Below are 24,360 nucleotides of genomic sequence, written 5' to 3' on the forward strand. Positions count from 1 at the left end.
ATGGGTAGTTGTGCCTCTGAGTCAGATGTTTAGGACACTAAACAAGTGCTTTCTCATCCATGATTATTAATCTATGATTACGTTGGAACAGAAAGTTCCTTTAACTTCGTTTCACAAAGGATTCACTCATACACCACTGAAAGGAACCAAAAACCTCCGCTAGTACATACTGAGTACCCTAGATCTCAGCCAGAAGGGTATTCAACACAACGGGAAGATCCACCTCACTTTTTTCCTGGCAGTCCCCCAAAATTGCTGAGCATCAGATCAGCAAATACAGCTGTAGTGCTGTGATATCAACCATGGAGCCAGATCACTGCAGGAACAGGAGGGAGGAATAGGAGGAGAGAAAAAGGGAGGGTAACAGATATGTAACATTGAATTATTTTTAAATCATTTTTTTCAGCATCTAATTCTCCAAATCCTCACTTCAAGTACTACGTAACAGATTAGCAGATAGAGCCCTACTGAAACAAAATTATTTATACTTCTACATTTGTGAATCCAAAGCATCCTTTGTTGCACAAGAGAGAAATATTTTTTCACTTTGAGGATTTTAGATATCAAAACACACTGAAGAAATAGTGATCTGTGGTTAACTCAGTTTAATTTGGACAGGTCACAGACTTACCAGCTCCTTGCTCTGCACTAAATCACATGCAGTCAGCACACTGCCTGATTCTGCACTGCCTCACTTGGAAAAGCACCAGAGCATCTACAACTTATGGGACATGGAGAAGGAGTGACATTCCTCACTAGTTAGCCACAACTTGCTTTTGAACAATTCTGCATAAACCAGAGCATCACAGAGCATTTTAACTGGCTTTATCCAATAAGAACAAAGTCACCAGAGTAAAATAATCAGAAGTCTTGGCTCATTCCTATTACTCCCTATTGCACTGACACAACTTTTTAAAACACACAGACTTAGCCCATCATGAGCTACTCCAGAGAGATGTGATGGCGCTGTTTTCTTCCTTGCCTCTATCTCAGGAAAGGCCTTTTAGATTAAAACATCATAGGGAAAAACAACTCTTTTTTTTTTTTTTTCCTCTTAACAAATACTACATTGTACTGGACTAAAACCAATGTTTTAAACACATCCCATATTTGTGTTCAGTGGACCTGTATACATATATCTGACAAAAAAAATAATAAAAAAAATTTTTAATTTCACAAGTCACACAAAGTGATCATAGTCAAACAACCTAAACACTACAATATATATACATATACAGAATGCTGTAATCTTTGAATTAAAGGAAGAGTGCATATAAACATATGTTGCTCTCATGGGCAGAATGTCTACAGCTGCAGTAACTACAAGATCAGAGGTCATTTAAATAAACTCTGCCCCTCTGTGACACTTTCTGATGCTCTCAATATATCCCACCACACCTGTGACCTGAACTCCCACTCCTCTTGCACCTATCTCCACATATTTACTTACTCCCCTCCCTTTTTGGCTTAAGTAGGAAAGCAGAGGAGAAAAGAAAGCAAGACATTTCCCTAGGGGAACAGAAGGAGCTTTCAGCAAAACTAGCACCAAGCCAGCACTCCCAACACCCAGTTATCTGCTTCAGCTTTCCTTCTTCTCCTTCTAGGCCTCTCTTATTCACCCAGACCCTCTTCTGCCTAAATGGGGTTGAACCCTAGGCACATGCAGCCCTTCAGAAAGGGGCTGTCTAAATATTCTTCAACTCAAACAGCTCTGTGCTTCCAGTGTGGGCGTGCTGTACCTACATACTCCGCTCCCTCGTTTCTCCCTCCAGACCTGACTGCACGGTGGGGCAGGCGGGAAGACAGAGCAATTCGACTGTAACCTATCCGAGAGATTTGGGGTAGAAGAGGAAGAAAAAGAAAGAAAGAAAGAGTTGCTTGTTTTTAAGCTATTCTCATACGCCCTGCAACGAACAGGGAAGAATTTGGCAGTTAATCGCAAAGCGCATTTGAGGCAATTAACGACGTTCTGTGAAGCTACAAGTTTGCAGGAGGCGACCGAGGCTCAGCTCGGGAGAGGCCGCCGTCTGCGAGCCTTCCCTCCCGCCCACCCGTGTCCCTGAGAGGGGTCTCCACGTCGCGACCGGCCTGATCCGCGCAGGGCACGCCAGGATCCCCATCGGCAGCCCAGCCACAGGCTCTACTCCGCACACAGCGCCGGCTTTAAAGACCAAATAAGAGGTAGGCCGGGCCCGGGGACCTGAGGAGGCGAGGGGCAGGGCGGCGGCCCGCGGCGCCCCGGGCAGCCGGCACGGAGGAGGCCGGGGCCGAGGCCCGGGCCCGGCCGGGCACTGACTCACCCGCGCCGTGACCTTGTAGACGGTGTGCCCGCGGGGGTGCCGCCGCGGCTCCGTCACCGTGTAGAAGCGGGCCAGGTCCCCGCCGCGCTCCCGCGGGCTCAGCATGCTGCCCCCCGCCGCAACGCCGCCGCGCCGGGCTCCGACCGATTGCTAAGCTGCGCCCCGCTACTCCCCTCCCCCCCCTCCCTTCTTTGCCTTTTCCTTGCTTCCTTTCCCCCCTCCTCCCCCCCCCCAGCCCTCCTCCTGGCGTCGCCTTATTGCCCGGGTGCTTAGTGGGTGGGTGTTCTTTAACTGGGTTTGGCGGATGGGCCGAGGCTGAGCCAGAGGCGGGCGCCGCAGGCGCCAGGGTGCCGGGAGGTCCGCGCCCTGGCCGGGCCCTCTCCCTGCCGCACCGCTTCCAGCTGCCGGGTTTGGGTATCCCCGGTTCCTAACAGGCAGCTTGGATGCGGCCGCCGCCTCCTCCGGAGCCTGAAAGTCTGCGTAGAGTGGGTGAAGCCAAGGTGTCGCGGTCAAATCATCCAGGCACGGCCCTGCGGCAGCCCGGTCCCGTTCACGGTGTTCTGCTAGGGCACGGCTGTGAGGGATTTGCGCTCAGTAGTGACCACCGAGCCCCTTTCAAAGGCAGGCGCTGCACGGCGACTACAGATCTGTGGTAAGGCCTTCCACTGTCAGCGGTGGTACACCACTTCCAGCGTCCGCAGTGGGCTATTTTAAGATATGCTGCCCTAAGTCTAAAGGCCTGTGACGCAGAAGTGACTCGCGGATTTTAAAGAGGAATGTTAACGGAAAGGCAAGTTTGATGGTTACTGAATCGCCATGGTTTGTGTTTCATGTGTTCTCCAGATTCTTTAAGCTGTACCTGGACACCTCCCTGCAGATGGGTTCCCGTGTGCGCACGGGTCTGCGAAACACTTTGGTGTGAGGAAACTCTCCAGGGTTTGAAGCGCATTGCTTCAGTTCAAAGGAGTGCAACTTTGCGCGGCAAGACATTCTCCTTCTGTAAGATTACAGGTACCTTCAATTACTTGGCTGTAGCGGGATCTGTACCAACGTAGATCTATGCAAATAGAGATCACACTTAAGATTATGTAAACTTTTAAGATTATTTTCTGGTTTTATCACTCTGTTTTCATTCATTTATAGCAGATGTTGGAAAAAATCATCTTTTCATTACCAGATTATTAATGTCTCTGATCTCATGCAGATCTTTAACGTAGAGAAAAATACTTAATTGCATTTCTTTGTAAAAGATGAGAGGCTCTTGTACTGAAGCTAATAGTAAGCAAGTGTCTCTCCTTTGAGGATGACTGAACTGCATCATGAATCCTTACAACATTCCCAATTATTGCTATGTAAATGAAAGGCTGTTTTCTACAATCACATTCATTTTCTGAGTTCCAGGTGAGATTCACTTCTGCAAGCTCACTGTTGAGTATTTCCATGCAGTTTCAGTGTCACGCTGTTTGGAAGTACTGCCACAGTTTCACCTCATCCTTATTCCTAGTGATTACAAGATTACTGTTACTTTTAATTTCAACACTGCCCTCATTCAATTCATATCTCATTATAATAGGAATTCCAACCTGCATACCAGAGGCAGGTAGGTCCTGCAAATGTGCAGAGTCGGGGAAATACGCATGAGTGAACCAGCTGTTCCCTTCCCAGAGCTGGTGTTGATTTGATAGTCCTGGAGAGCCTAGCAAAGTCAGGTTGGAGGAGCTCCACATAGAAGTGTTCTAGTATCCAGATAGAGCTGCTTCTCTGAATAGTGCTATCCCAGAGTTTTCTGTGGGAGAACACAATGACTCTTCCTAACATGTCATAGGACAGAAACAGTCCAACCATGAGTTTTATAGCATCCTGCCTCTCCATTTTTTTTTTATTACTTTGATATTCCCAGTTATCAAGAAAGATTCTTTATCCTTTTTATCTCTTAAGAATTGCTTGATAGGTCTAGTCTATTTTGCATGGGGAACATTTTCTTAAGGAATGGGGAAGAAAGAGGACATGGATTGTTAGAAGCTCACTTGCCATTCTCACCTTCTGAGAGAGGAAGAGTGTGTCTTTTACATCTTTTGACAAGGTGTTGGTACATCTAACTTCATGGAAGTAACTACCAAAAGGAGCACCTCAGAGATAATTCGGTCTTGATCATCGTTCTTCCAAAGCAAGTTTCTAAGTTGCAAAGCCGAAAGATACACATCAAACTCCATTAGATAGTGACTGTTTACCTACACTAATGATGATGCAGTTGAAGTTTCATTGAAAGAGACTTTCCAAGAAGAGATCTTCTGTTTGGAGTAATTTTAATGTACATATTAGGGAATCTAATCTGAGGTTTGTTTAGATCTGAAATGGACAGAATGATCTCAAGGATACTTTTTATTCTCAACTTCTCTAATTTTAGCTATAGGAAGCTTGCACCTACTCAGATGTAGTGGCATCACATCCAAAAAACAAACAGCTGGTTGAAAATACACTCAAGTAAACAAGGAACATTTTCTAGCATGGTATACTAATTATTTGATATATCATGCAGCTCGTATAACCCTCTAGTGTAATAACGTGATTAGACTACCAGTTCTGGTATAAATTTGCTTATGAAGCAGCACTTACTTGTAACGTCTCATAAGATGTGGTAGTTTTGAGGTTTTAATGGTATAAACAGAAATCAATGGGACTGAAACCATCATTGACTAATTCCTGATGAATTATATAATAGAGCTCATTTAAATTTCAATAGCCAACTGATGCATGTTCTGAGAAAAAAATTCCATCTTCAAATGCTGTCTCACTCAAAAGTTAGCTATTTGGTGGGAGGAGGAAGGGAGAAGAAGCAGTAGGAGTAGAGAACAAGACAGAGAAGAGTATATTGCAACAGCATAACTCCATGGTTGAACCAAGAAGGACAATAACTGATCAGATATATGGAATAGCTTCTTCATGCAGAACAATGGAGTAGTCTGAGATTTTTCAGCATGGAAGAAGGAATAACATGAGGGGACATGATAGTGGTCCATGAAATCATGAGTGGCATGGAGAAGATGGATGGGGATGGACTGTTCAGTCTCTCTTAACACAAGAACCAGAGGCCAGTGAAGCTGGTATGAATGGGGTCATAAAATTAATAATAATAAAATGGTTCTTCACATAATGAGTGCTAGACCAGCAGGACTCTTGTCAAAGGATGTTGCTGATGCAGAAAGTTCACAAATTCAAATACTTGGGGGAGAGAGTCACTGAGAGTCACTAAAGAGACAAACACATCAGGCTTGGGAAATCTACTGAGCTGAAAACAGCTACAGGCAGGGAGACTGTTCATTTGAAGTTTGCCCAGCTCCTGCACTTCTCTAGGCATCTGCTGCTCACTGCTTTTAGAAAGCAGGAAACTGAGCTCAGTGGACCATTGATTTGAACAACCATGGCTGTTCTTATGTGCAGTATAATCAATCAAAACATCCCTCAGTGAGTCAGTAGCCTGCATTCACTAGGGAGTTTCAAAAGCTCAAATGACTCATAAAATAATTTGGCTTCTAGTTACAATCAGAATTTGGAGATACCTATTTTGAATAATATCTCTTAGCATGGTATAGTCAACCCAGATACACAAAATAATAATTAGAGGAGAGTAAACAATCCGCAGTTAAGTGCTACTGGCTTATTAAGACTTTCCTAGGTCAAGGCAAGAAATAATAGCAATGTTGAGATAAGAAACAATTTGCATCTTATTAATAGGTTAATCTTTTTCTTATCTTCTATTTTGTCTGTTACACAATTAACTTCTATGCTTAACAGCATATCTTCCTTTTCATTAAGGCTTATCTTAAAAAAAAAAAAAAACAAAACAAAGCTTCACCCCTTCCCTTTTTCCAGCATCATTACTGAGATTACTATTACGTAAAAACCTTTGAAGTGACAGAGTAACTTGGGCGTCTTGTGCAGGTCAAAATACAGAAGATAACTGCATTCCATGGGAAGATTCCCTCTGTTCCTAAAAATAACAGCATTTGTTGTTGTTGCTAAAGCTATGGCGTACTGTCTTCTATCTTAGAAATATATCAAATACATAAGAATATGTCAAAAATATAGAAAAGAACAAATTACCAAAATAACATAGGTCTGGAAAATATAGTTGGGAGATCTTTTACTAGCCACGTAGTATGGAGCTAGTAGCGTTGCTCTCTTATTACATTGTGAAGAAACTAACAGAAAATGGATGGGTATTTTTACCTTTTGCCAGTAAGTAACCTGTGTCCAAGAAGTGGAAAACCCAAAGTGCATTTGACATGTTGCCTAACTAGCACACTCTTAACATAATTACATTATTCCAGTTCCAGTCTTCCCTACCACTCCTGGGGAAACTTTAAAATTATTGTTATTTACATTCACTTTTATGACCCAAGTAAAAGCAATGCAGAGAAACAGTATTTTACTTGATTACAGTTCCTGCACAGCATCTGCATGATTCAGCACTATCGTATTTCATACGCTTTGTACTACGTTTCCCTAAAGAGAGCCAGCGTTTACTGTGTCCTCAGAAGACCTCAAGAAAGCGTTTCAAGTGTTTATTCAAGCAACATCAACAGAGATCAAGAGGACTGTTTATGTAGCTGGTAAGTAGCGGTGGGTCCGCCTACGGGGCCTGCGGGGGCGGGCAGGTCTCCTCAGCAGGGAGTCTTCAGGTGCGTTTTAACCTGAGAATGCTAAAATACTCTCTCAGGTGAGTGGGTTTTGTTTTTCTGCAAGCAGTAAACATGGTGCTGCTGCCCTGAAATGGCACCTTGAAACCCGCGGCAGCTCTTACTTGAGACCGACCCTTTGACCCTACAGGGACCACATGGTAATCCCAGGGAGAAGACCGCATGTGGAGACTACTGCGTTAGCACAGTGTGACATCCATTTAAAAGAATCAAAAGTCTGAAATCAAGCAGCCTACAACGCGCTGTCGCTGCGCTCTGCAGCCGCTGCTGCCCCGGTGCGGCCCCCTCCCGGCGGCCGAGGCACGCTGCAGCCCGCCTGGAGCCGAGCGGCCTCCCGGGACGCCACCCCGCCCTGGCCCAAGATGGCGGCCTGGCTTCCGCGCCGGCCTCCCGGATCAAACATGGCTCCGGGGCGGAGCGCCGGCCTTTGGACTACAAGTCCCAGGAGCGAGCGGGCGCCGCGCGGCCGCCGCCCGTGCCGGGTAAGCGGCGGGCCGGGAGCGCGGCGGCGGGCGGAGCTGGCGCTGCCCTGGGATGACCCCCTCTGGGGGCGCCGGGGCTGCGCGGCGCCGATAGCGGGGCCCCCCCGGGCTGGGCCCGCGCCCGGGCCCGCCGGGAGGTAAACGGCGGCGTGGGGGTCGGGGCGGAGGCCGAGGCGGAGGCCGCGGGGGCCCGTGCGGGGGCCCGGCGCCGCTGGAGCTGCCCGCTCATGGACAGCCCCGAGTCCCAGCCGGGGCGGGGGGAGGCCGGTGAGCGGCGTGGCCGCGGGAGCTGAGCCCCCGGCCCGGCCGGGCGGGGCAGGTCGGGGGCTGATGGACAGTCACTTGTTTTAAATACCCGCCATTAGCCAGAGCATGGCCGCAGCAAACAAAACCCGGCGCGGGCGTGGGCTTTTCCTTTGCCGGGTGTCGGTGGTTGTGGGGAAGTACTCGCCCGGGGCTGGGCTTTTAGGAAGGGAGACTTTCTCAGCGCTTTTCCGTAAAAGAGGTGTTTCAGGAGGCTTTTGCAAGGCGTGGCGCCTCTTCCTCTCGGCTCCGTCGTAATGCCTTGGTGCCCTGGGGTGTGTTTTGCTTATGTATCTGCCGAGCTACTTCTGGTGCGCTGTGGTGGAAAGTGCAGTTTCAGGAGAAGCTGGTTTTGCTGGAAGTTGTATTTAGGCTTGTTTGCTAGGCTGAACGGCAGCTGGGAGGTTCTCGCTTTAGTTCAGCTTAAGGCATGCTGATCTTTGATATCTTTTGCTTGTAAGCTAAAAATACGCCGCCTTATTTAAACAGTGAGGAAGCTGAGACATTTTGATGTCACTCAGCCTTCCTTCCTGCGTTTTTGTTGCCACACAGATTTTTATTTTTTATTTTTTTGGAAGAAAGGAAAAAAAAACTTATTTTCTATGGCTTTAATCACTAAGCTGTGCTTTTCCCACCTGGAAAAGAAATAAGAATACAAATTTAGTCTATAAGCTGGTGCCAGGGATGCTGTGAGAGTTAGTACCTCTGTTTCCCTGTCTTCTTGGCATTGTGGTTTGAGCCAAGTCAATGGCTTTTGAACAAATTTCTGACTGCTTGAAGGAAAGTGGTTTTCTGATGCCTTTCAAATAGCCTTATCATAAAGTTAATGCAGCATGCAAAAATGACCTTTTGTAAAGGTCATTCCACTGAGGGCTTCAAAGATCTGGTAGTTGAATTCAACAAGGCGGAAAATAAATTGTAAATAGTTATTCAAATGGATAGAGTTTGGAAATTAAATGGCATTTGTAAACCTGAAGGGGGAGAAAAATACAAGGTTGTTTTGAAAAGTCCCACTCTGCATATCATTTAGATAAAGGTTTAAATATCTTGTATGTATCTAAAAAGGTTTGAATGTCTTGTATGTGTTAGCTTATACAAGATATTATTTCTCTGCAAGTCACGACCCTGATGACTTGCATCTACAGCCTTCTATAGGCAGATGTAGTTGTGGGTAAGTAATGAAACCTGTGCTTTCTTTGGTAGACACTCCATGCTGCCCCGTCACATGCAGAGGCTGGGAAGAGACTGGATCACCCACTGGAATGGTTCTCAGATACTCGCCTTGAACAGCCCAGTTTCCAGCTGTATGAGATGGGCTGGACACTATCCCTGGGCCTCGTTTCCACCCCTTGTTCCAGGTGATTTCTCAGCAAACTGGAGACTCCCTCCATTTTTCGGGCCTTGGACACAATTTCAGAACTCTAATTGGCAGCTTGATAACTTCACACAAAGTTCTTGCTTTCACCTACCTAACCCCAGTATGAAATCTGAGGGAGAAGAGCCATTGACAAAGAAGAGAAGACTCAGTGGCCAGCATGATACTTCAACTCCTGAAGAAGAAACAAACTCCTCCAATCAGAAGGAAGCATTGTGTCTTTCTGTAGCACAGAATGAAGAAAAACAGAGCAGCAAGAAAGGTAAAAGATGCTCTTTGCTCATTTTCCTTGTTTATTTGTAATGCTGAACACATCTAACAAGTTATAAGCAGTATTGCCTGCACCTTTTGAGTTACTGTTTTTCTTGGCACCTCTCTCAAGAAAACATCTGTCTTAAAAATGTTACATTTTGTAATGCTGTTTAGTCTATAAACTTGCATTTTGTGCTGTCAAACAGTCTGCTGGAATTAGGTTTGCTGCTCTTGGCAGTAGAATGCAGTCAGTTATGTGAGGGATTGCCCAGCTGGGGAGTCCTGAGGTTGATTCAGACAACTCTTTCAGGTGTCTGTTGCCAGATCATGTCTGTTCACTTGGGGAACTTTTTTAAAGCAAAAAGACTTAGCTAACTTGCTTTAGGGCTGGCAGTTGTATAGCTTCATTCCTTGTGCTGTACCTGAGTTCATAAGCCCTGCTGGACCTGAATTGGCTTCTTTCTGAGCCAGTCGAGTTATCTGTGACCTAGATAACTGAGAATTAATGGACTGAGATTTAGTGGTGTTTACTTCCAATGTGGTTGTGTGGTTTTGTTTTTATAACTGTATTCTGCCACTGGCATGTTAGCAAGTTTTGTGTCAGACCATGCCTGGCAGAGCAAATAGCAAGTGTCCTTATCCAGATAAATACAATAAGAAGTGCAAAGACGTCTACCCAACTCAGTAACAGGCTTTCATGAAACTTCAAAGTGTCTGCGTTAGCTTATTACAGATATAATTATCTACATAGCATCCAAATGTTTTACTGAGTATTGTGGATAGTAACAGTTTTGTCTACTGTGAAACAAATAGAGGGGCACAGTAAAAATTAAGGCCCTCTTGCATAAATCACTTCCTTAACAAAATAAACTGGAAGTTGTATTATGGCTGAAAAGGGCGACAGATGCCATCTGCATCCCAAAGTGATTTTTGGACACAAATATCCATAAGGCTTAGATACATCATATCCATCTTCAGGAGGTGAAGGAAGGGAGTTTGCTTTGTGCCTTTATTGCTGAGTCCTCTCTTAACCCCCCCTCGACATACCTTTATTTGAGAGTGTGGTTATCGTTGTGGTCCTACCTGGTTATCTTTTGCTCACATATTGTAAGGTGATGCTAATTAAAGATGCCTGTTGAGGAGCAATGCAGCCTCTTTCCCACTATAGAAACAGTACTTAAAGCCTTGCTGTATTCATTGCAAATACTAGATAAAGTCCTGAATAATGTAAGTACAGTGCTGAAATTTAATGCCCAAATAGAGCAGATACTAAGAGCTATAGCTGCAGTCTGCCACTGGTTGATAGCACAGATATATGGAGCTCGGTATACTCTCAGATAAGTTCAGACATAAAGGCTGAAAGGCACCTTTGTTCATGAGTTTTGTAAGTGAAGAAATAAATATCTGAAAAATAATTGGATGCTTAATGATGGGCAGGTATATTTTTATAAACTTTCATATAATGATACTAAGAATAAGTATGAAACTAGGAATGGCAGAAAGGCAAAGTAAGCCTTTTCAGAAGTTCTTGGTATTTCTGAGGCTTATTAATTTTTTAATTTCTCAACCTCACTGAGGGAGATCAGGTTCCTTATCTGTTTTGGGACCCCTGTAATGGACCCTGTTGCAGCTTATGGCTGAGATTTTCAGACTGTACACAGGCTAGAGGTGAACCCTTTGTTTGATTCCTAACCCTTTGTTAGTCATGGCTAGAGAGATCAACAAGATGCCCATATGCTGCTCTAAAGGGTGTACCCCAGACTGACATACCCCATCTCCACTGAGGAGGTAGTGGCAGAAGGCAGCATAAGACTATGTCAACAGACTGGATTTGGTTTACCAGTTTGACAGCCTTTCTACACGGAGCAGGGTGGTGTACTCTGACTGCAACCATCTCCTTAGAACATGCCGGTTTCCTAATTTCTAAGCAGTTTGAAATCCAAGGCATATAATGGCTTTGTGCTGTGTTTTGGGATTGGGGGCGCTGTGGGGGTGTGTGTGTGTGTTTGTTTTGTTTTTTACTGAAGCTTGTATAAAGCTTATCTTAAACAGTGGGTGTAAATCACTGCTAATCAATTGTTAATTGCTTAAGCAATTTGAAAGACAAATAGTTGTCAGTGGAATGATTTCTAAGAGCAGTAAGAAGTCATACGGTCTATTACATAACTTTTTCTGCTTCATATGCTTTTAACAGGAACTGTCAAAAGACATTGGGAATATTTCTGTCAGCACAGTGGAACAATGAAAATCTTTGAAAATAAAGAAACTGACCAAAGCAATACAGAAAGTGAGGCAAAATTTGATTTTACAGTCATGTCCTACAATATCCTCTCACAGAATTTGTTAGAAGATAACTCCCACCTGTACAAACACTGCAGGCAACGGTTGTTAATCTGGACATACAGATTTCCCAACATTCTACAAGAAATCAAACAGATGGATGCAGATGTGAGTAGAAAATGAGCATGTGGATATTTCTTAAAAACTGATAAACTGGAGTAGCATATTCTTGCTGTTCCTTATTTTGATAGGTGAGCTGTCTAGCGAATCCAACGGAGCTTTTAGTTATGCTATGCTTAACAGTAGTTTTGATTTATGCTTGTGCAATTACTGTATTCTGTTCGATCTGAACTTACAGAAAAGGCAAACTCTACAGTGCATATCACTCATAGTTGCCTTTTTTGTCCATAACTTTCTAGAATGGTCTTTTTGACATGACTTTGATGTTCTGCTGATACACTGCAATTTTTTTTTGTAATTCCAAATCCTTCTTTCTTCACATAAATCTTTCTCAGTCTGCGCCTAGACCACACTTGAGTAGAGTGCTGTGAATAAGACATTGAACATAAGAACAGCTTTACTTGCATAGGTCAAAGGTCCACCTAGTCTAGTGTCATGTTTGTAACAGTAGCTAACAATAGATGCTTAGAGTAGGAGAACAGGGCACCCTTCTCCAGGATAGTCTCAGCTTCTGGGACTGTACAGTTCAGGAGGCTCTCTCTTTAATTGTGCTGTAAGTTATTTGGTACAAAGGACGTGAAAGATTGAATAGTTGGTCGTTACTTGCAAACACTTAATCTTGCCTGCCAGGCTTTTGTGGAGGAAAAATAGGATGCATGCACACAGGAGGGTCAAATTAAGACAACCTCCAGGACAGGCATTTTCTAACTTCCAGGTGTGTGACTGACTTCATATTTGTTGAGGTAGTAGTTACACCAAGAGTCTGTATACTCAGTGAATCAAAAGTCTCCTTCTAAAATCTGGCTGCTAATCATTCAGAGCCATTTGTTAGACCAGGTAATGGAGAACTTATGTCTGAATTCTTTATTTGGAAGGCAGACTCAAATGTTTGACTTTTTTTGATTGTATGAGGACTGGAGTGATGAGACTGCTATGTGGATCTCCATTTTCTTGAGATTAATGTTCAAGGCTGAGAGAAAGATGCAGGTGTTAGTAGCATTCATGTGAGACATCCAAAAGTATTCCTCTGAGGTGTTCATTTCTCTCTTCATCTGGTACTCTGCACTGTTTGATTTGTGAACAAGCTTGCTGTTCTCTACTGAGGCATAACTCTGAACTTCTGCTTATATTGGGGTCTCAAAAAATACCTTACTGTGTTCTCGATTGGTTGTGGGCTTTTGGGGGGATTTTTGAGGACATGTCACTTACTGTTAATCTTATTCAGGAAGTCAAGTCAGTAAACTTTTTGCTTCAGTTGTTCAGGCCATTAAAAGTTTGGTGATAGAATCCAACTTGTTCATGTCAGAAAACAGTACTGAAAAAATCAAAGTAGTTGTATTAAGGAAGCCACAAAAAAACCTACCTTGTACCATTTGAAAAATGCAGTTATGTTAGTATATAGCCAGGAAGGTGGACATTAAAGTCCCCTTCAAGCTCTGCTTTTCTTCCTAATAAATTTATACATATTGTATGTATGTATCTTCACAGTGAGATACATTAGTGGGCTTTCTGGGAGGAGCATTGGACAAAGGGACTCTGGTGACAATCTGCCTGGTGCTATTAGTGGTAACAGACTGTTCTCCAGGATGGAAGGGTTGGAGCTGAAGCCAACCCCTCTAGCAAAAAGCAGTTCAGTTCAGGGTACTTGCTAAAGTCTGCAGAGCCACACTATGCAGCAGTGGGGTAAAGAGGTGATGCCTTGTATTGCATGCATTGAGTCATGATGGGCAGCTGCTCACATACCCTAGTAGGTGCAGGTGCCCTTTGCCCAGAGGAATTTCTTGCTAAAGGACATAGACTTTTAACTGATCAATTGTTTTGAACTGTAACCTTAAAGTGAAGCAGAGACTTCAGAATATTGCTTGAATATTGGTTCTCCTTTGAGACCTTGAATGAGCTAGCATCAGCTGGGTAAGTACAGTCTGTGGCTGCATTTCAGCAAGCAGTGCTAACTTGTTACCCTTCAGGAACTCAGTCCTTCATCAGAGTCCTAAGGTGGTTGTAAATCTGTGTGTTACTGCAGTGTGCAGGGAGAAGACTCCAAGATGCTCAGAACTCTCTTAATGGAGTATTTTGAGGTTGATCTTTGGTTCAGGTTGTTATAAAATGGAAGCTTGTCCACTCTGTAGGTAATGAAAAGTGTGTCCTTGGCCTTTTCATCACACTGCTGTGGCATTTAGCCCTCCCCTAAACTGCTGAGAATGTATTAGCAGGTCACTGTTTTCATTAAATTTAATTTCACATCTGAAAATTTATGTCTGTTTGAGGGTGGGAGGAATTGAGGCCTTCTTCACAATTTTAAGGAGCATTTTCTATAGGAGAGTGAATCCTTTTCTGCAATTACGGAGGCAAAAAGCCTCTGAATTTTTTTAATACCTATGCAGACTGGCCAACAGAGATACGATACAGTAATATTTTTATGTAGTTACTAATATCTTTTAATTGTAAACTTTTGCCTTAGGTACTCTGTTTACAAGAAGTCCAAGAAGACCACTACAGAACAGAGATCAAGTTAAGTTTGGAATCCCTGGGTATGATGAAACTCTTGTGACCAATACATTGTCTTCTCCCCTGCCCCAGTACTATTTTCCTCAGAAAAACTCTCTTAGATTATAGAATCAAGTCTCCTGCCATCAGATGCAACAATGTTGTGTACTCCCCTTTATAAATTCATCAAGTGCTCTCTTGAAACTACCTTAGTGTTTTCTACTAGTATTCCTGTTGGATGGCTTTTCTAAGATATGTTTTTCTGGCTTGAAACCTTCCAAATATCAACACTAAATTTTATCCATGGTGAGTTTATATTAATTAGTTTTTACACTAGTACTGTCAGTCAGCCTAAATAGCACTGTCTTATCACTGTCCCGTGTGAATTTATGGAAGGAACATGTTGCTAGGGGTGGTTCCATGATTCCATGGTGGTTTAAGCTGATCTAAATCTTTTGTGCCCTGCACCTCCTTCAAGTCCCAGGGCCCCGTTCTCTTCCTGGCACTGGTACTTGCCTGATGCCAGGAGGAGCCCATTCAAGGAACAGCACTGGACTGATACTTTTTTCTTTCTTGGTTAGTTGCAGGTAATCTAGCTCTCAGAATGGAGTGTTTGTAAAGAAGGTAGAGTAATGGCAGTACTGATTTAAATCCACTTGAAATGTGAAACAACACTGTAAGGCCAGACTCGTCTGGGCAACTGAGCTTCCTGCTGCTATACATGAATATCTGGAGCTTGCTGTAGCTCTTCTTCTTCCCCTCCCTAGCTCCCAGTCCTGCCCCTTCTTCCAGGCTAGTTCTGGCACTCGCTAGACCTTTACCTTGGTGAAATCCACCAGTCCAGCAGAATACTATCCAGACTAATTTTTTATTCCTGGATTAGTTTTCTGTTGGCTTACTGAGTTAACAGTAAGTGCCACAAGAAGTGGCAGGAGCACAGGGCCTGGAGCTGGCAGAGAGGAGTAGGAATCCTCTGTTCCAGCACTGGTGTGAGCTCAGAGGTCGACTCGTTCCACTTCATGGGGCTGTACTTTATGAATTCATATGGCATGGACTGGGCAGAGAAGCATTTTAAAATGGCAAAAACTAGATATTGTTTCAAGATCATTAGTTTTTTCTTACATCAATAAGGTCTCATTAAAATCTGTATTTCACCTCTACATAAAATGAAGAACTTGGCAAATTACTATTTTCAGGTGGACTTGTTTGAACTCCGATACTGTCATTTGATGAGTGTCTCAGTTTCCCTGTTGAAAGCTTGCTGCTAACATGATAATTACATAATTGTGTAAATATGTTTGAGACCTTTGTTCCATGAATCATTTTAGACAGTGATTTATGACTTAGAGGGATTATTGCTTTTGGTTCGAATGCTTCTCTGGTATTATTCCTAAACCGTTGTGGTAACATCCAGAAAAAACTTCAATACGCAAGTCCACTTTCATGTGACTTGCAGGGGGTTTTTTTGTTGTTTTGGTTTGGGATTTTTTCCACATGAGGAGAGAAGAACATGCCTGGTATCTTAAAGTATGTAGGTGGTTACACATCACAAAAGGTATCAGACCACGTTTCCTGTAGTATGTAAACTGAAGCTAGACAGGACAGAAAGACTCTTGTGTTCACTTTTCTATGTGAACTTCACATAGTCTTTGGTACTTCAGACTGGGTGTTGACTGCCATGTGAGAAAAGTAGTGTGAGGTTTTTCTGATTTTTTTAAAAAAATAATCTCTATTTATACAATGGTATTTTATGTTTTTAATTGCCTTTCTTGCAGGATATCACTGTGAGTATAAAATGAGGACAGGGAGAAAACCTGATGGCTGTGCCATTTGCTTCAAAACTTCCAAATTTCGCCTAATTTCATCAAACCCTGTGGAATTTTTTCGCCACGATATTCCACTCTTGGACAGGGATAATGTTGGACTGGTGTTGCTTTTGGAGCCTATACTTCACTGTAAAACTAATGCTGCAATCTGTATAGCCAATACACATCTGCTGTATAACCCAAGGCGAGGGGACATCAAACTGACCCAACTTGCAATGCTCCTGGCAGAGATTGCTAGTGTTGCCCCTCAGAAGGATGGTACCTTCTGTCCAATTATTATCTGTGGTGACTTCAATTCTGTTCCTGGTTCTCCATTGTACAGATTTATAAAGGAAGGAAAGTTAAATTATGAAGGACTTGCTATAGGGAAGGTAGGTTATGCTTTTCACTTCTCACAAAAAAAGATTAATGCTGATTAAAGAGAAATATTTAATTGAGTGGTGCTAGCATCCTGTGATTATTTCCATTGCAGTATCAATCTAAGGGCCCTTTACGCAGTCTGCAAAGCGAAAGTTACTGTGGATTTACTAAAATATGCTTGAGTATATTAGCTGTGCCTTACAGAACATTGTATCTGCTTCTAGCATTCTGAAATTAAAAACTTGCAAACAAATTAATTGTTCTTGAAACGTAGTTATCCACAGGATGATTGTATCACTGTGTTTAAGTGTCCCAGTCTTTAAGCAGGATAAAATAACTACTTAATCAAATACCTACTGTGTACTCCATGGAAAGATGACTCTTATTTTAGATAAACTTTGAATTACAGTGGCTAGAATAATTGTAAAAGCAAAAATGCAATTAGATGCTGAACCTAACCTCTTGTATGTAGCTGTTGGATGTGTCAGATGCTATTTAATAGAAAGTAACTGGAGTACATAAAATGAGAAGACATGAAAAAATAACCCCACTGGTGTTTGTTGCTGGTGGGTAGTTGTTTCAAGCCCAGCTTTGACTTGACTTGCTCCCGGAAGAGTAAATGTCATGAAGATAAAGTAAGTGTCTGCTAGGGAGCTGTATATACTCAGTCCTGTTATGTTGCTAAAAGTGGTTTTGGTAGTCTTTCAGCTTAGTGTCACAAGAACTATCTTGAAAAACTGGGTACCTGCAAAAAAGTTGGTAAGAGTAAACGAAGGGGGTGTACATAAGGGGTGGTGTTATTTTTACAGAGATTTGACAAGCCATTATAAAAGATTTATTCTAAAGGGGTGGGGCTTTTCTTTGCTTAAAACTTTAAAATTTACAAAAAATATCCACTCCAGGTTTTGGTTTGTTGCTTTTGTGTTGTGGTTTGGTTTTTTTGTTTGTTTTTTTTTAAATCGGATTTCTGTCTGAGAAAAGCTCATGTTGTCTTCCTTAGGTCTCTGGACAAGAACAGTTTCCAAGGGGACAAAGAATCTTATCTATTCCAATTTGGCCAAAAAAATTAGGTATTTCACAAAACTGTGTATATGAAATAAAACAGCAACAAAAAGAAGAAAATGCAGGTCAGTTTCTGGGTTGATGAGTTTTGTGGTCCTTTGAAAATATCATTCAGGTAGCACTGAAAAACAGATATTTTGTTCTAGTCAGGGAAAAACAGTGAGTCTTGAGCTTGCAAAACTTCTTTGTTGGGCTCATTAGAGTCTAAAGCTATTTGTTCACGTAAAGAGTTGCAAATTTGAATCTTAAGAAGATAATAGTTAGAAATTGCCATTCGCAAGCTGGTGCATAATATTTAAACTATTGTGTTTGCATCATGAGAGCCAGTTGTGCTGTGACTGGGAACAGAGAGATGGAGGAATGCAGCACACGTATGCAGCACGAACGTACGTTCTGCTTCAGTGTTTATGTATTATAGTGCAGAGTAATTCTTTGCTGAGTATTACTACATCTTTCATCCACCATTTTTTCTTTGACAGAAAAACCAATTTTAAATGAATGGGACATAATTTGAAAGAGTCTTTGGAGGGGATCTTACTAATTCAACAGAAGAATTTAGTCCAGCTTTATGAATTGTATATTGCCTGCTGCAAAAAATAAGTGTACTTAAAGATACTTTTTTCTGTAGCTTTTCCTTTCTGTAGCTCTTCAGTACTGGTCTCGCCCACATCCTATTTTTAAATATAAATTGAATGTATTTTTATTTTGCAGGAGAAAAATTGGAAGCAGCAAAACTGGACAACACTCAGGAGATTGTAATAGCATCTGAAAAGTATGTGTTGGGGAAAAAAATGGAGGCCCTTGATGGTTCCTAGTTTTGGGGGTTGGTTGGTTTTTTTTGTTTTTTTTTAGACCGAACTTGCATCTGATTCCAGATGTAGAAAAAAGATGCTGACCCAACCCAGTCTGCCCATCTGGCAAAAAAAATCATCGTCCATTTAAACACAAAGAGACTGATCAGACAGCAAAAGACTAGAACTGGAAATAATGGAGTGTGCGTTCTTGTGGGAACTTGCAGATATTATTTCAGAATGCAGGGGCAAGGTATCAGTGCTGTTTAGAGGGTGCTTTCTGTCTGCTTATTAAAAGAATGCTTTTGACATTTTTAGTAACTCCTTGATATAAACAGGACATCTTGCTCTGTAGTGATATCGTAGGAAAGCTGTGAACTTCAGTCCAGTTGCAGAAACCATGTTTTTAAGGTGGGGGGAAATGACCAAAAAACCCAGTGTTGTCCAGCTACTTAACTGTTGGCACTTCTCTCTCTTTTTACTGTTTTTGAGATACCGGTTTATGGATGCTAATATCCTATAATACAATATGAAATTGGGATGAATGAGGGAAAGGAACTGGAAGATCTTCCTTGTCAGAAGTTCTGTGGGAGAATTTAAGTTCTTTGAGTCCCAGAAATTCGGAGTATTATGGATTTGGTAGTACAACTCTTACTCAGATCAAAACATTTGCTTATTAAACTGAAGGAGGAAGCAACCACTAGACTGCTGAGAAGGAAAATATAACTGCTTTTTGAAAGGAAGAATGTATTTGCATTTACCAAACTGGTAAAGACATATAAAGTAAGGCATAGAAGGAAATTGCCCTAGCTGTATATGTGTTATGTCAGGCTCCAAGTCAGCCATTTCTTACCAGAAATGAAATCTTGGTATCACTGCAGATAGCTATATTAAAACCCTTGGTGATTCTTGGTGATGAAAAAGCTAAGTAATGGCATTTCTGAGAAAAGCAGTAGCTAACAAGACAGGAAGCCCTATTATATGGTGTAAACCCATAGTATGCCACATGTTGAACACTGCTTGCAGGGTTTTTTGCCTCATCTTAAAAAGGATGTCATCTAACAAAAGCAGAAATTACTACCCTTCTGTGTTGTATTGACTGGCATGTTTGCCTCTCTTCTCTAAATCAGGCAGGTAACATGCTGATTTTTTTCTTTAAATTGCTTGGGTTTTAACCAAAACACATTGCAGCTCAGGTTTAAAATGCAGCCATGCAAGGTGAGGCAGGTAGAGCTGAGGGATGGATGATTTGCAGAGCTGATGGGAGCAAATGGCTGGGAGGGAGAGAGGAGCTCTTTTGCTGAAAGGTGCAGTTTTGCAGTTTGCTTTCAAGATTGAAAAAACAGGTGAGACAAGATGGGCTGAACTGAAGAGGAACAGACTGATACATGATGGGGAGAAACAAAATGGGAGCCTGAGTGGAGGAAAGAAGATTAGTACAGCCTAACCTGAAAGCACTTGATAGCTTTAGTTTAGGGGAGAAAAAAACAACTAAAAATCTTAATTTCTCTATATGCTGAAGGGCTTGGTTAGATGAGTTCATGGTCTGTTGTTTTCATGTAAGCTGCTCTCATGGACACTTCTACCCATGTGTCACGGACAGACTGCTGAACAAGGACACATGAAATCTTCACACAATGGAGGTGAAAGCTATGTATATTTGAAGTGTCAGTTTAGCCAGTTTTGATAGGCTCTTGGGTATCTGCCTTTTACTTGAAAAAGCTGCCTGCATTTTGCCTTCAGAGGTTTAGGCCACTAACACAAAAGGCTATGGGGTTGATCACATGAGAGAAATGCTAGTTTGCATATCCAGATAATTCATTTTGTTTGTAACCAGGAACTATTTGGTATTTCTTCATTGCTTATTCTTTCTAGGAAAGACAAGAAAATAAAATCCTTTTCTTTTGACTCCTGTTTAGGTTGTCTTCAAAATTGCAGCATCATTTTAAATTGTCTTCAGTATATTCTCATTACTTTCCTGAAACTGGGATACCAGAAGTAACGACTTGTCACTCCCGAAGTGCTGTCACTGTGGATTATATCTTCTATTCTGCAGCAAATGACGATACTGCTGCCCAGCCAGGTGAAGAAACCAACTTTCAATTCTTTTTCATGAATGCTAAATAGGAACATTTGGATGCTGTTCTAAGGGAAATGTAGTGAAAATTTAATCCATATGAAGTACCTTGGAGGTTTGTGGTAGTGCCTTGAATGTCAGCTGTTATCTGAGAAATGTGGCTGGCCTTGTCGACTCCCCACAGTTGGACTTGTAGTGCCACACAGGGCAAACTTTTCCACCTAACTGAACATTCCTGTAGTTGCCATCTCAGTATTGAGACAAGAGCTGAGGCTACAGAAAAGCAGCTGTGTTAGTAGCTCCTGAGAAATACTGCTGTCAGTAACTCATGCAGGACCTTAGTGGCCAGACCTACAAGAAAGTACTATTTCCAATCATTTAATCAACAAAATGGTGAACGGCAACTTATGATGTGCATTAAAACTGATAAATGAACTGTTTCTTAGAAGGTTACTTTTCAGATAGTCTTGATGTAATGTCTGTCAAGTAAATGACTTCTGTGGCCTTTGCTTTGAGAGCAGTCACTTGCACATGCCCAGTTGTCACTCTCTTGATTGCAGTTGCAGCTAAAACTCACCAGATGGTGCAAGAAAGACATGGTACCTCCGCGGGTGTGTTTCTTGATGGGTAACACAGTGCTATCCTTTACTGCATTTGTGCTCTTACCGTGGATACTTCTGAGCAGCGTGCTTTCCCATGTCATCATTAGTTCTGTGTTTTATGCCGTCGTCAAAGGTCATTGCACAGTGCAGTGCTAGCAGATAAATGGCTGCGCAGAATTCAGAATAAAGAAACCTGGATTCCACTCCTGCTCCCGCTATAGATTGCAACTGATTTTTATAAATTAACATTGTTTTCAATACACAAGATGAAAATACCACCTTCATCTCTTATACCTTGAGACTAGATTGTTGAAATTCATTGAGTCAATGCACGAATGTCTCATTTGTCGTAACACGCACAGTAAATGCTATCTTAATGTAAAATATCAAATACAAAAGCTTCACAACACAAATAAAAGCTTTGACTGAAAAACTAGGATATGAGAAGTATCTAAATAACTTCTGAATGCTGTGTGATTTCAGAGTGCATACCTGTGCAAAATTTAATCCCAATGTGCCTGCTTATGTATTTTTTTGCACCATCATTGTCCCAGCAGAGCTATAGCACTTTTTTCTTTCTGCACTTGTTTTTCAAATAGATTCTTTACCCCACATCAGAGTACAGAATTGAGACCAAACTTGAATTCTCCAGGTAGTTTAAACTGCTGTAGCTTTTATTTGGTAGTTCTTAGAAACTAAATAATAGTCTGGATTTTCAGTCTCAACAAGTGAATATTAAATGTGGTCTAGGCTGATGGATCACTTTCTTTTCCATTTACAGGGGTTTTTTTGGAAAGTTTTTGTGCTTTAGTCTATGTCATGCTTAGCCAAGTATTTGGTTTGGTATTCAGGATTTGCTGTGAAAGCAGGGTTCAGTATCTGCCCGAGTCCTGCAGGACTCAGTTTTGCTGTTTCCAGAGTACTCTGAGCTGACATCACTGCATGCAAACCAAGCTCTCTGTAGCAATAAACTGCTCCTTCGTATACATGCAGGTGCTGTCAAATGATAAATTTGGCTCAAGAGCTGGGCAAATGTGTGCTGTGGAGCTACTGAGACATTTTTGCAGTAAAAAACTTTTCTTCAGAGCAGCAGTAAACAGCTGCTGCATTGTTAGAGAACTGGAAAGTTGGCAGATGGTAATGGAGCGAAGCTGTTGAACTATCTGAGGAGTTTAACAGTTGCTGGATAATCCTTTAAAATATGCCTAATTGTAAGCTAGTACCAGGTTCAGCCAGGAAGTTCTGAAATTGCTGATCACTTTCATACAGAAAATATTCTTGTCAAAGTTACAGCTGCCATTTGTGCTGGTCCTGAAAGCACCCAACCTGCTCAGAATAATCTCTGTGCTCTGAAAGCAATAGCTAGGGTTGCTGAATAGTCGTCTCACTCAAGTAGATAGCTCCAGAAGTCTAAAAGTTTGACACATCATGGAATGATCTCATTCTCAATGGAATTTCTTTACTTGAGCTGGAAAAAGCTTGTTACTCTTTGCTGATGATGGTTTTCTGGTTTTTGTTTGTGTTTTGTTTGGTTTTTTTAATGAAGACACAAATATTTTAAGTATAGTGTAATAATAAGGTGTAATAATAGCAAAGCTGTGAGTCATCTTCTCTTCCATGAGCAATATGGTGTTTCTTGTGTGTGTGTAGTGGGGGATTTTTTCGTAGTAGTTGTTTTGTTTGTTTGGGGGTTTTTTAGGTGATAATAGCAAGAGGTAGGAAGAAATAATGGAGGAAGATCCCTTTCTTGTGAACAGGTAAGAAGGGAAATGCCAGAAGGCTTTCTTCCTTATGAGCAAGAGTTCCTGTATGAGTTGCCTGCTGGAGAACTGCATGCTTGAGGATACAGAAATAAAATGTTACGTGAACCAGTAACTCTCAAAAGATGCTTAATTTTGCAAGTGTCAGCTCTGTTCAGCAATGCTGTTGTGCTAGAGTATAGGACTGGATTGTGTAAGGCTTTTTCAGGGGAGTTAACAATGAACAAATAAATCCCTTTCCCTTTCTACCTCAATTTATCCCTCTACAAAATGGAGGGGTAGTGTCTTGCAGAGTACTTAGAATCAGCAGAGCTCAAAGTTGTACTGTGAGAGTAATAGCAAACAAGAATTTCTGAACTACCTTATTGGTGATTTTGCATGGAACAATAATGACTTCAGATTATTTCTGCCATACTGTTTTCCTCCTTGTGCATATGTATGTGTGATTTTTTTTTTTTTTTTTTTAGCCCACAATGATGAATGTTTCTACTTTTTTTTTTTTTTTCTTTAAACCAGGAGCAGAAGATTCTGTTCATGGAGGTCTGAAACTTCTTGGCAGGCTGGCACTTCTAACAGAGAAAGATCTTTGGACTGTTAATGGTCTTCCCAATGAAAATAACTCTTCTGACCACCTGCCATTGCTAGCAGAGTTCAGGCTTATTGAACGGTAATATCCAAAGGACTTTTTGTGTAGGTAAAGTTACCTTCACCTTCTCTCTTTATGTGATTATTATTATTTTTTTAAAGGTTAATTCAAGCACTGCTGGTCCGGTTTAAATAAGTTTGCATGCATGCTGATTTGTTAGTGTTGTGTAGACTTTTTAAAGAGACTTTTTTTTAAAACGTTTAAATTACTTTATGAAGTCTTTAAGGCAAAAAGAAAAGGTTTTACATTAGCTTCCTCTTTGATAATGGAAAACATCTGTGCCAGTCTCAAAATGGCATTATTTTTCATGGAGATGCTGTAAATGGTTTTTATTGTAAATCATAGTAAAAGTGATTATTCTCTGAGAACTGTGTGCTTTTTCAAGTAAAGGGGAGTGAGTTTGTGTGCATGCCACACTTTATAATGAGCTGAAAGTACTGTTTTACTACAAAGTTGCTCTGTAGACACTTCCATCTAAATGCTTCTGCAACGGAATTTCCTCAGTTACCTACAGTGTAGTCAGTGCAGAGGCTCCAAGATTAGACTTCCAAAGGAAGAAGATAGCTTTGCAGTAAGGCAAATATTTATGTTCTAAAAAGTAACTTCTTAGAAGTTTAAGAGCTTAAATATAGGTAGCATTCACTGGCATCTTTTCAAAAGTATCTGAAATAAAACCAAGTCTAATGAGCATGAAGACTTACATATATAATAACCCATTAATGATTAGCTGTAGGGTGGGCTTAAGGGCTTTATGTTCAGTGATTTCTTTGTAGAACAACAATGAGGTAGGTATTTAACAATCTTAAAAAAAATCTGGTTTAGTTCATTCCCATTTGTCCTGTCTTGATTTTAGAAATTACTTAGATCTTTTCTGGAA

The 24,360-nt window shown here is 41.6% G+C and overlaps 2 protein-coding genes across 10 annotated transcripts in view; one reads left to right on the forward strand and one right to left on the reverse strand.

The window, feature by feature from the left end:
- Positions 1-2,457, reverse strand: part of RPS6KC1 (ribosomal protein S6 kinase C1) — a 93,358-nt gene extending 90,901 nt beyond the window's left edge. For 2 of the 4 annotated variants that reach the window (XM_030034849.2, XM_030034847.2), the window contains exon 1: positions 2,301-2,457. In XM_030034849.2, coding sequence (XP_029890709.1) covers positions 2,301-2,405 — 105 coding nt within the window. In that variant the 5' untranslated portion in view covers positions 2,406-2,457. The remainder of the gene's footprint in view (positions 1-2,300) is intronic. The other 2 variants (XM_030034848.1, XM_030034850.1) reach the window with 2 other exon arrangements.
- Positions 2,458-2,564: 107 nt separating this feature from the next.
- Positions 2,565-23,848, forward strand: ANGEL2 (angel homolog 2). Of its 6 annotated transcripts, XM_041128337.1 has the most exons (13): positions 2,565-2,952; positions 3,144-3,311; positions 6,815-6,913; positions 8,989-9,422; positions 11,607-11,860; positions 14,334-14,403; positions 16,135-16,556; positions 17,546-17,672; positions 18,319-18,379; positions 20,318-20,481; positions 21,036-21,086; positions 21,677-21,729; positions 23,354-23,454. In XM_041128337.1, exons 4-12 carry the CDS (start codon positions 8,996-8,998, stop codon positions 21,706-21,708), a joined length of 1,608 nt encoding a protein of 535 aa, XP_040984271.1. In that variant the 5' UTR covers positions 2,565-2,952; positions 3,144-3,311; positions 6,815-6,913; positions 8,989-8,995; the 3' UTR covers positions 21,709-21,729; positions 23,354-23,454. The 6 variants fall into 6 exon arrangements, with proteins under 6 accessions (XP_040984271.1, XP_040984270.1, XP_029890691.1 ...); XM_041128336.1 differs by lacking the exon at positions 21,677-21,729 and having other exon boundaries at positions 21,036-21,102; positions 23,354-23,848; XM_030034831.1 differs by lacking the exons at positions 21,036-21,086; positions 21,677-21,729 and having other exon boundaries at positions 6,744-6,913; positions 23,354-23,848.
- Positions 23,849-24,360: the final 512 nt, after the last annotated feature.

This window comes from Aquila chrysaetos, chromosome 13, assembly GCF_900496995.4.
Source record: "Aquila chrysaetos chrysaetos chromosome 13, bAquChr1.4, whole genome shotgun sequence".
Classification (NCBI taxonomy): domain Eukaryota; kingdom Metazoa; phylum Chordata; class Aves; order Accipitriformes; family Accipitridae; genus Aquila; species Aquila chrysaetos.

What these genes read in the sequence shown, in the direction of transcription:
- ANGEL2 (XM_030034831.1), top strand. Translation starts at nt 8,996, where the DNA reads ATGCTGCCCCGTCACATGCAGAGGCTGGGAAGAGACTGGATCACCCAC. An exon ending in ACAAAAAGAAGAAAATGCAG is followed by an intron (nt 17,673 to 18,318) that starts GTCAGTTTCTGG and finishes TTTATTTTGCAG; the next exon opens with GAGAAAAATTGGAAGCAGCA. An exon ending in CGATACTGCTGCCCAGCCAG is followed by an intron (nt 20,482 to 23,353) that starts GTGAAGAAACCA and finishes TCTTTAAACCAG; the next exon opens with GAGCAGAAGATTCTGTTCAT.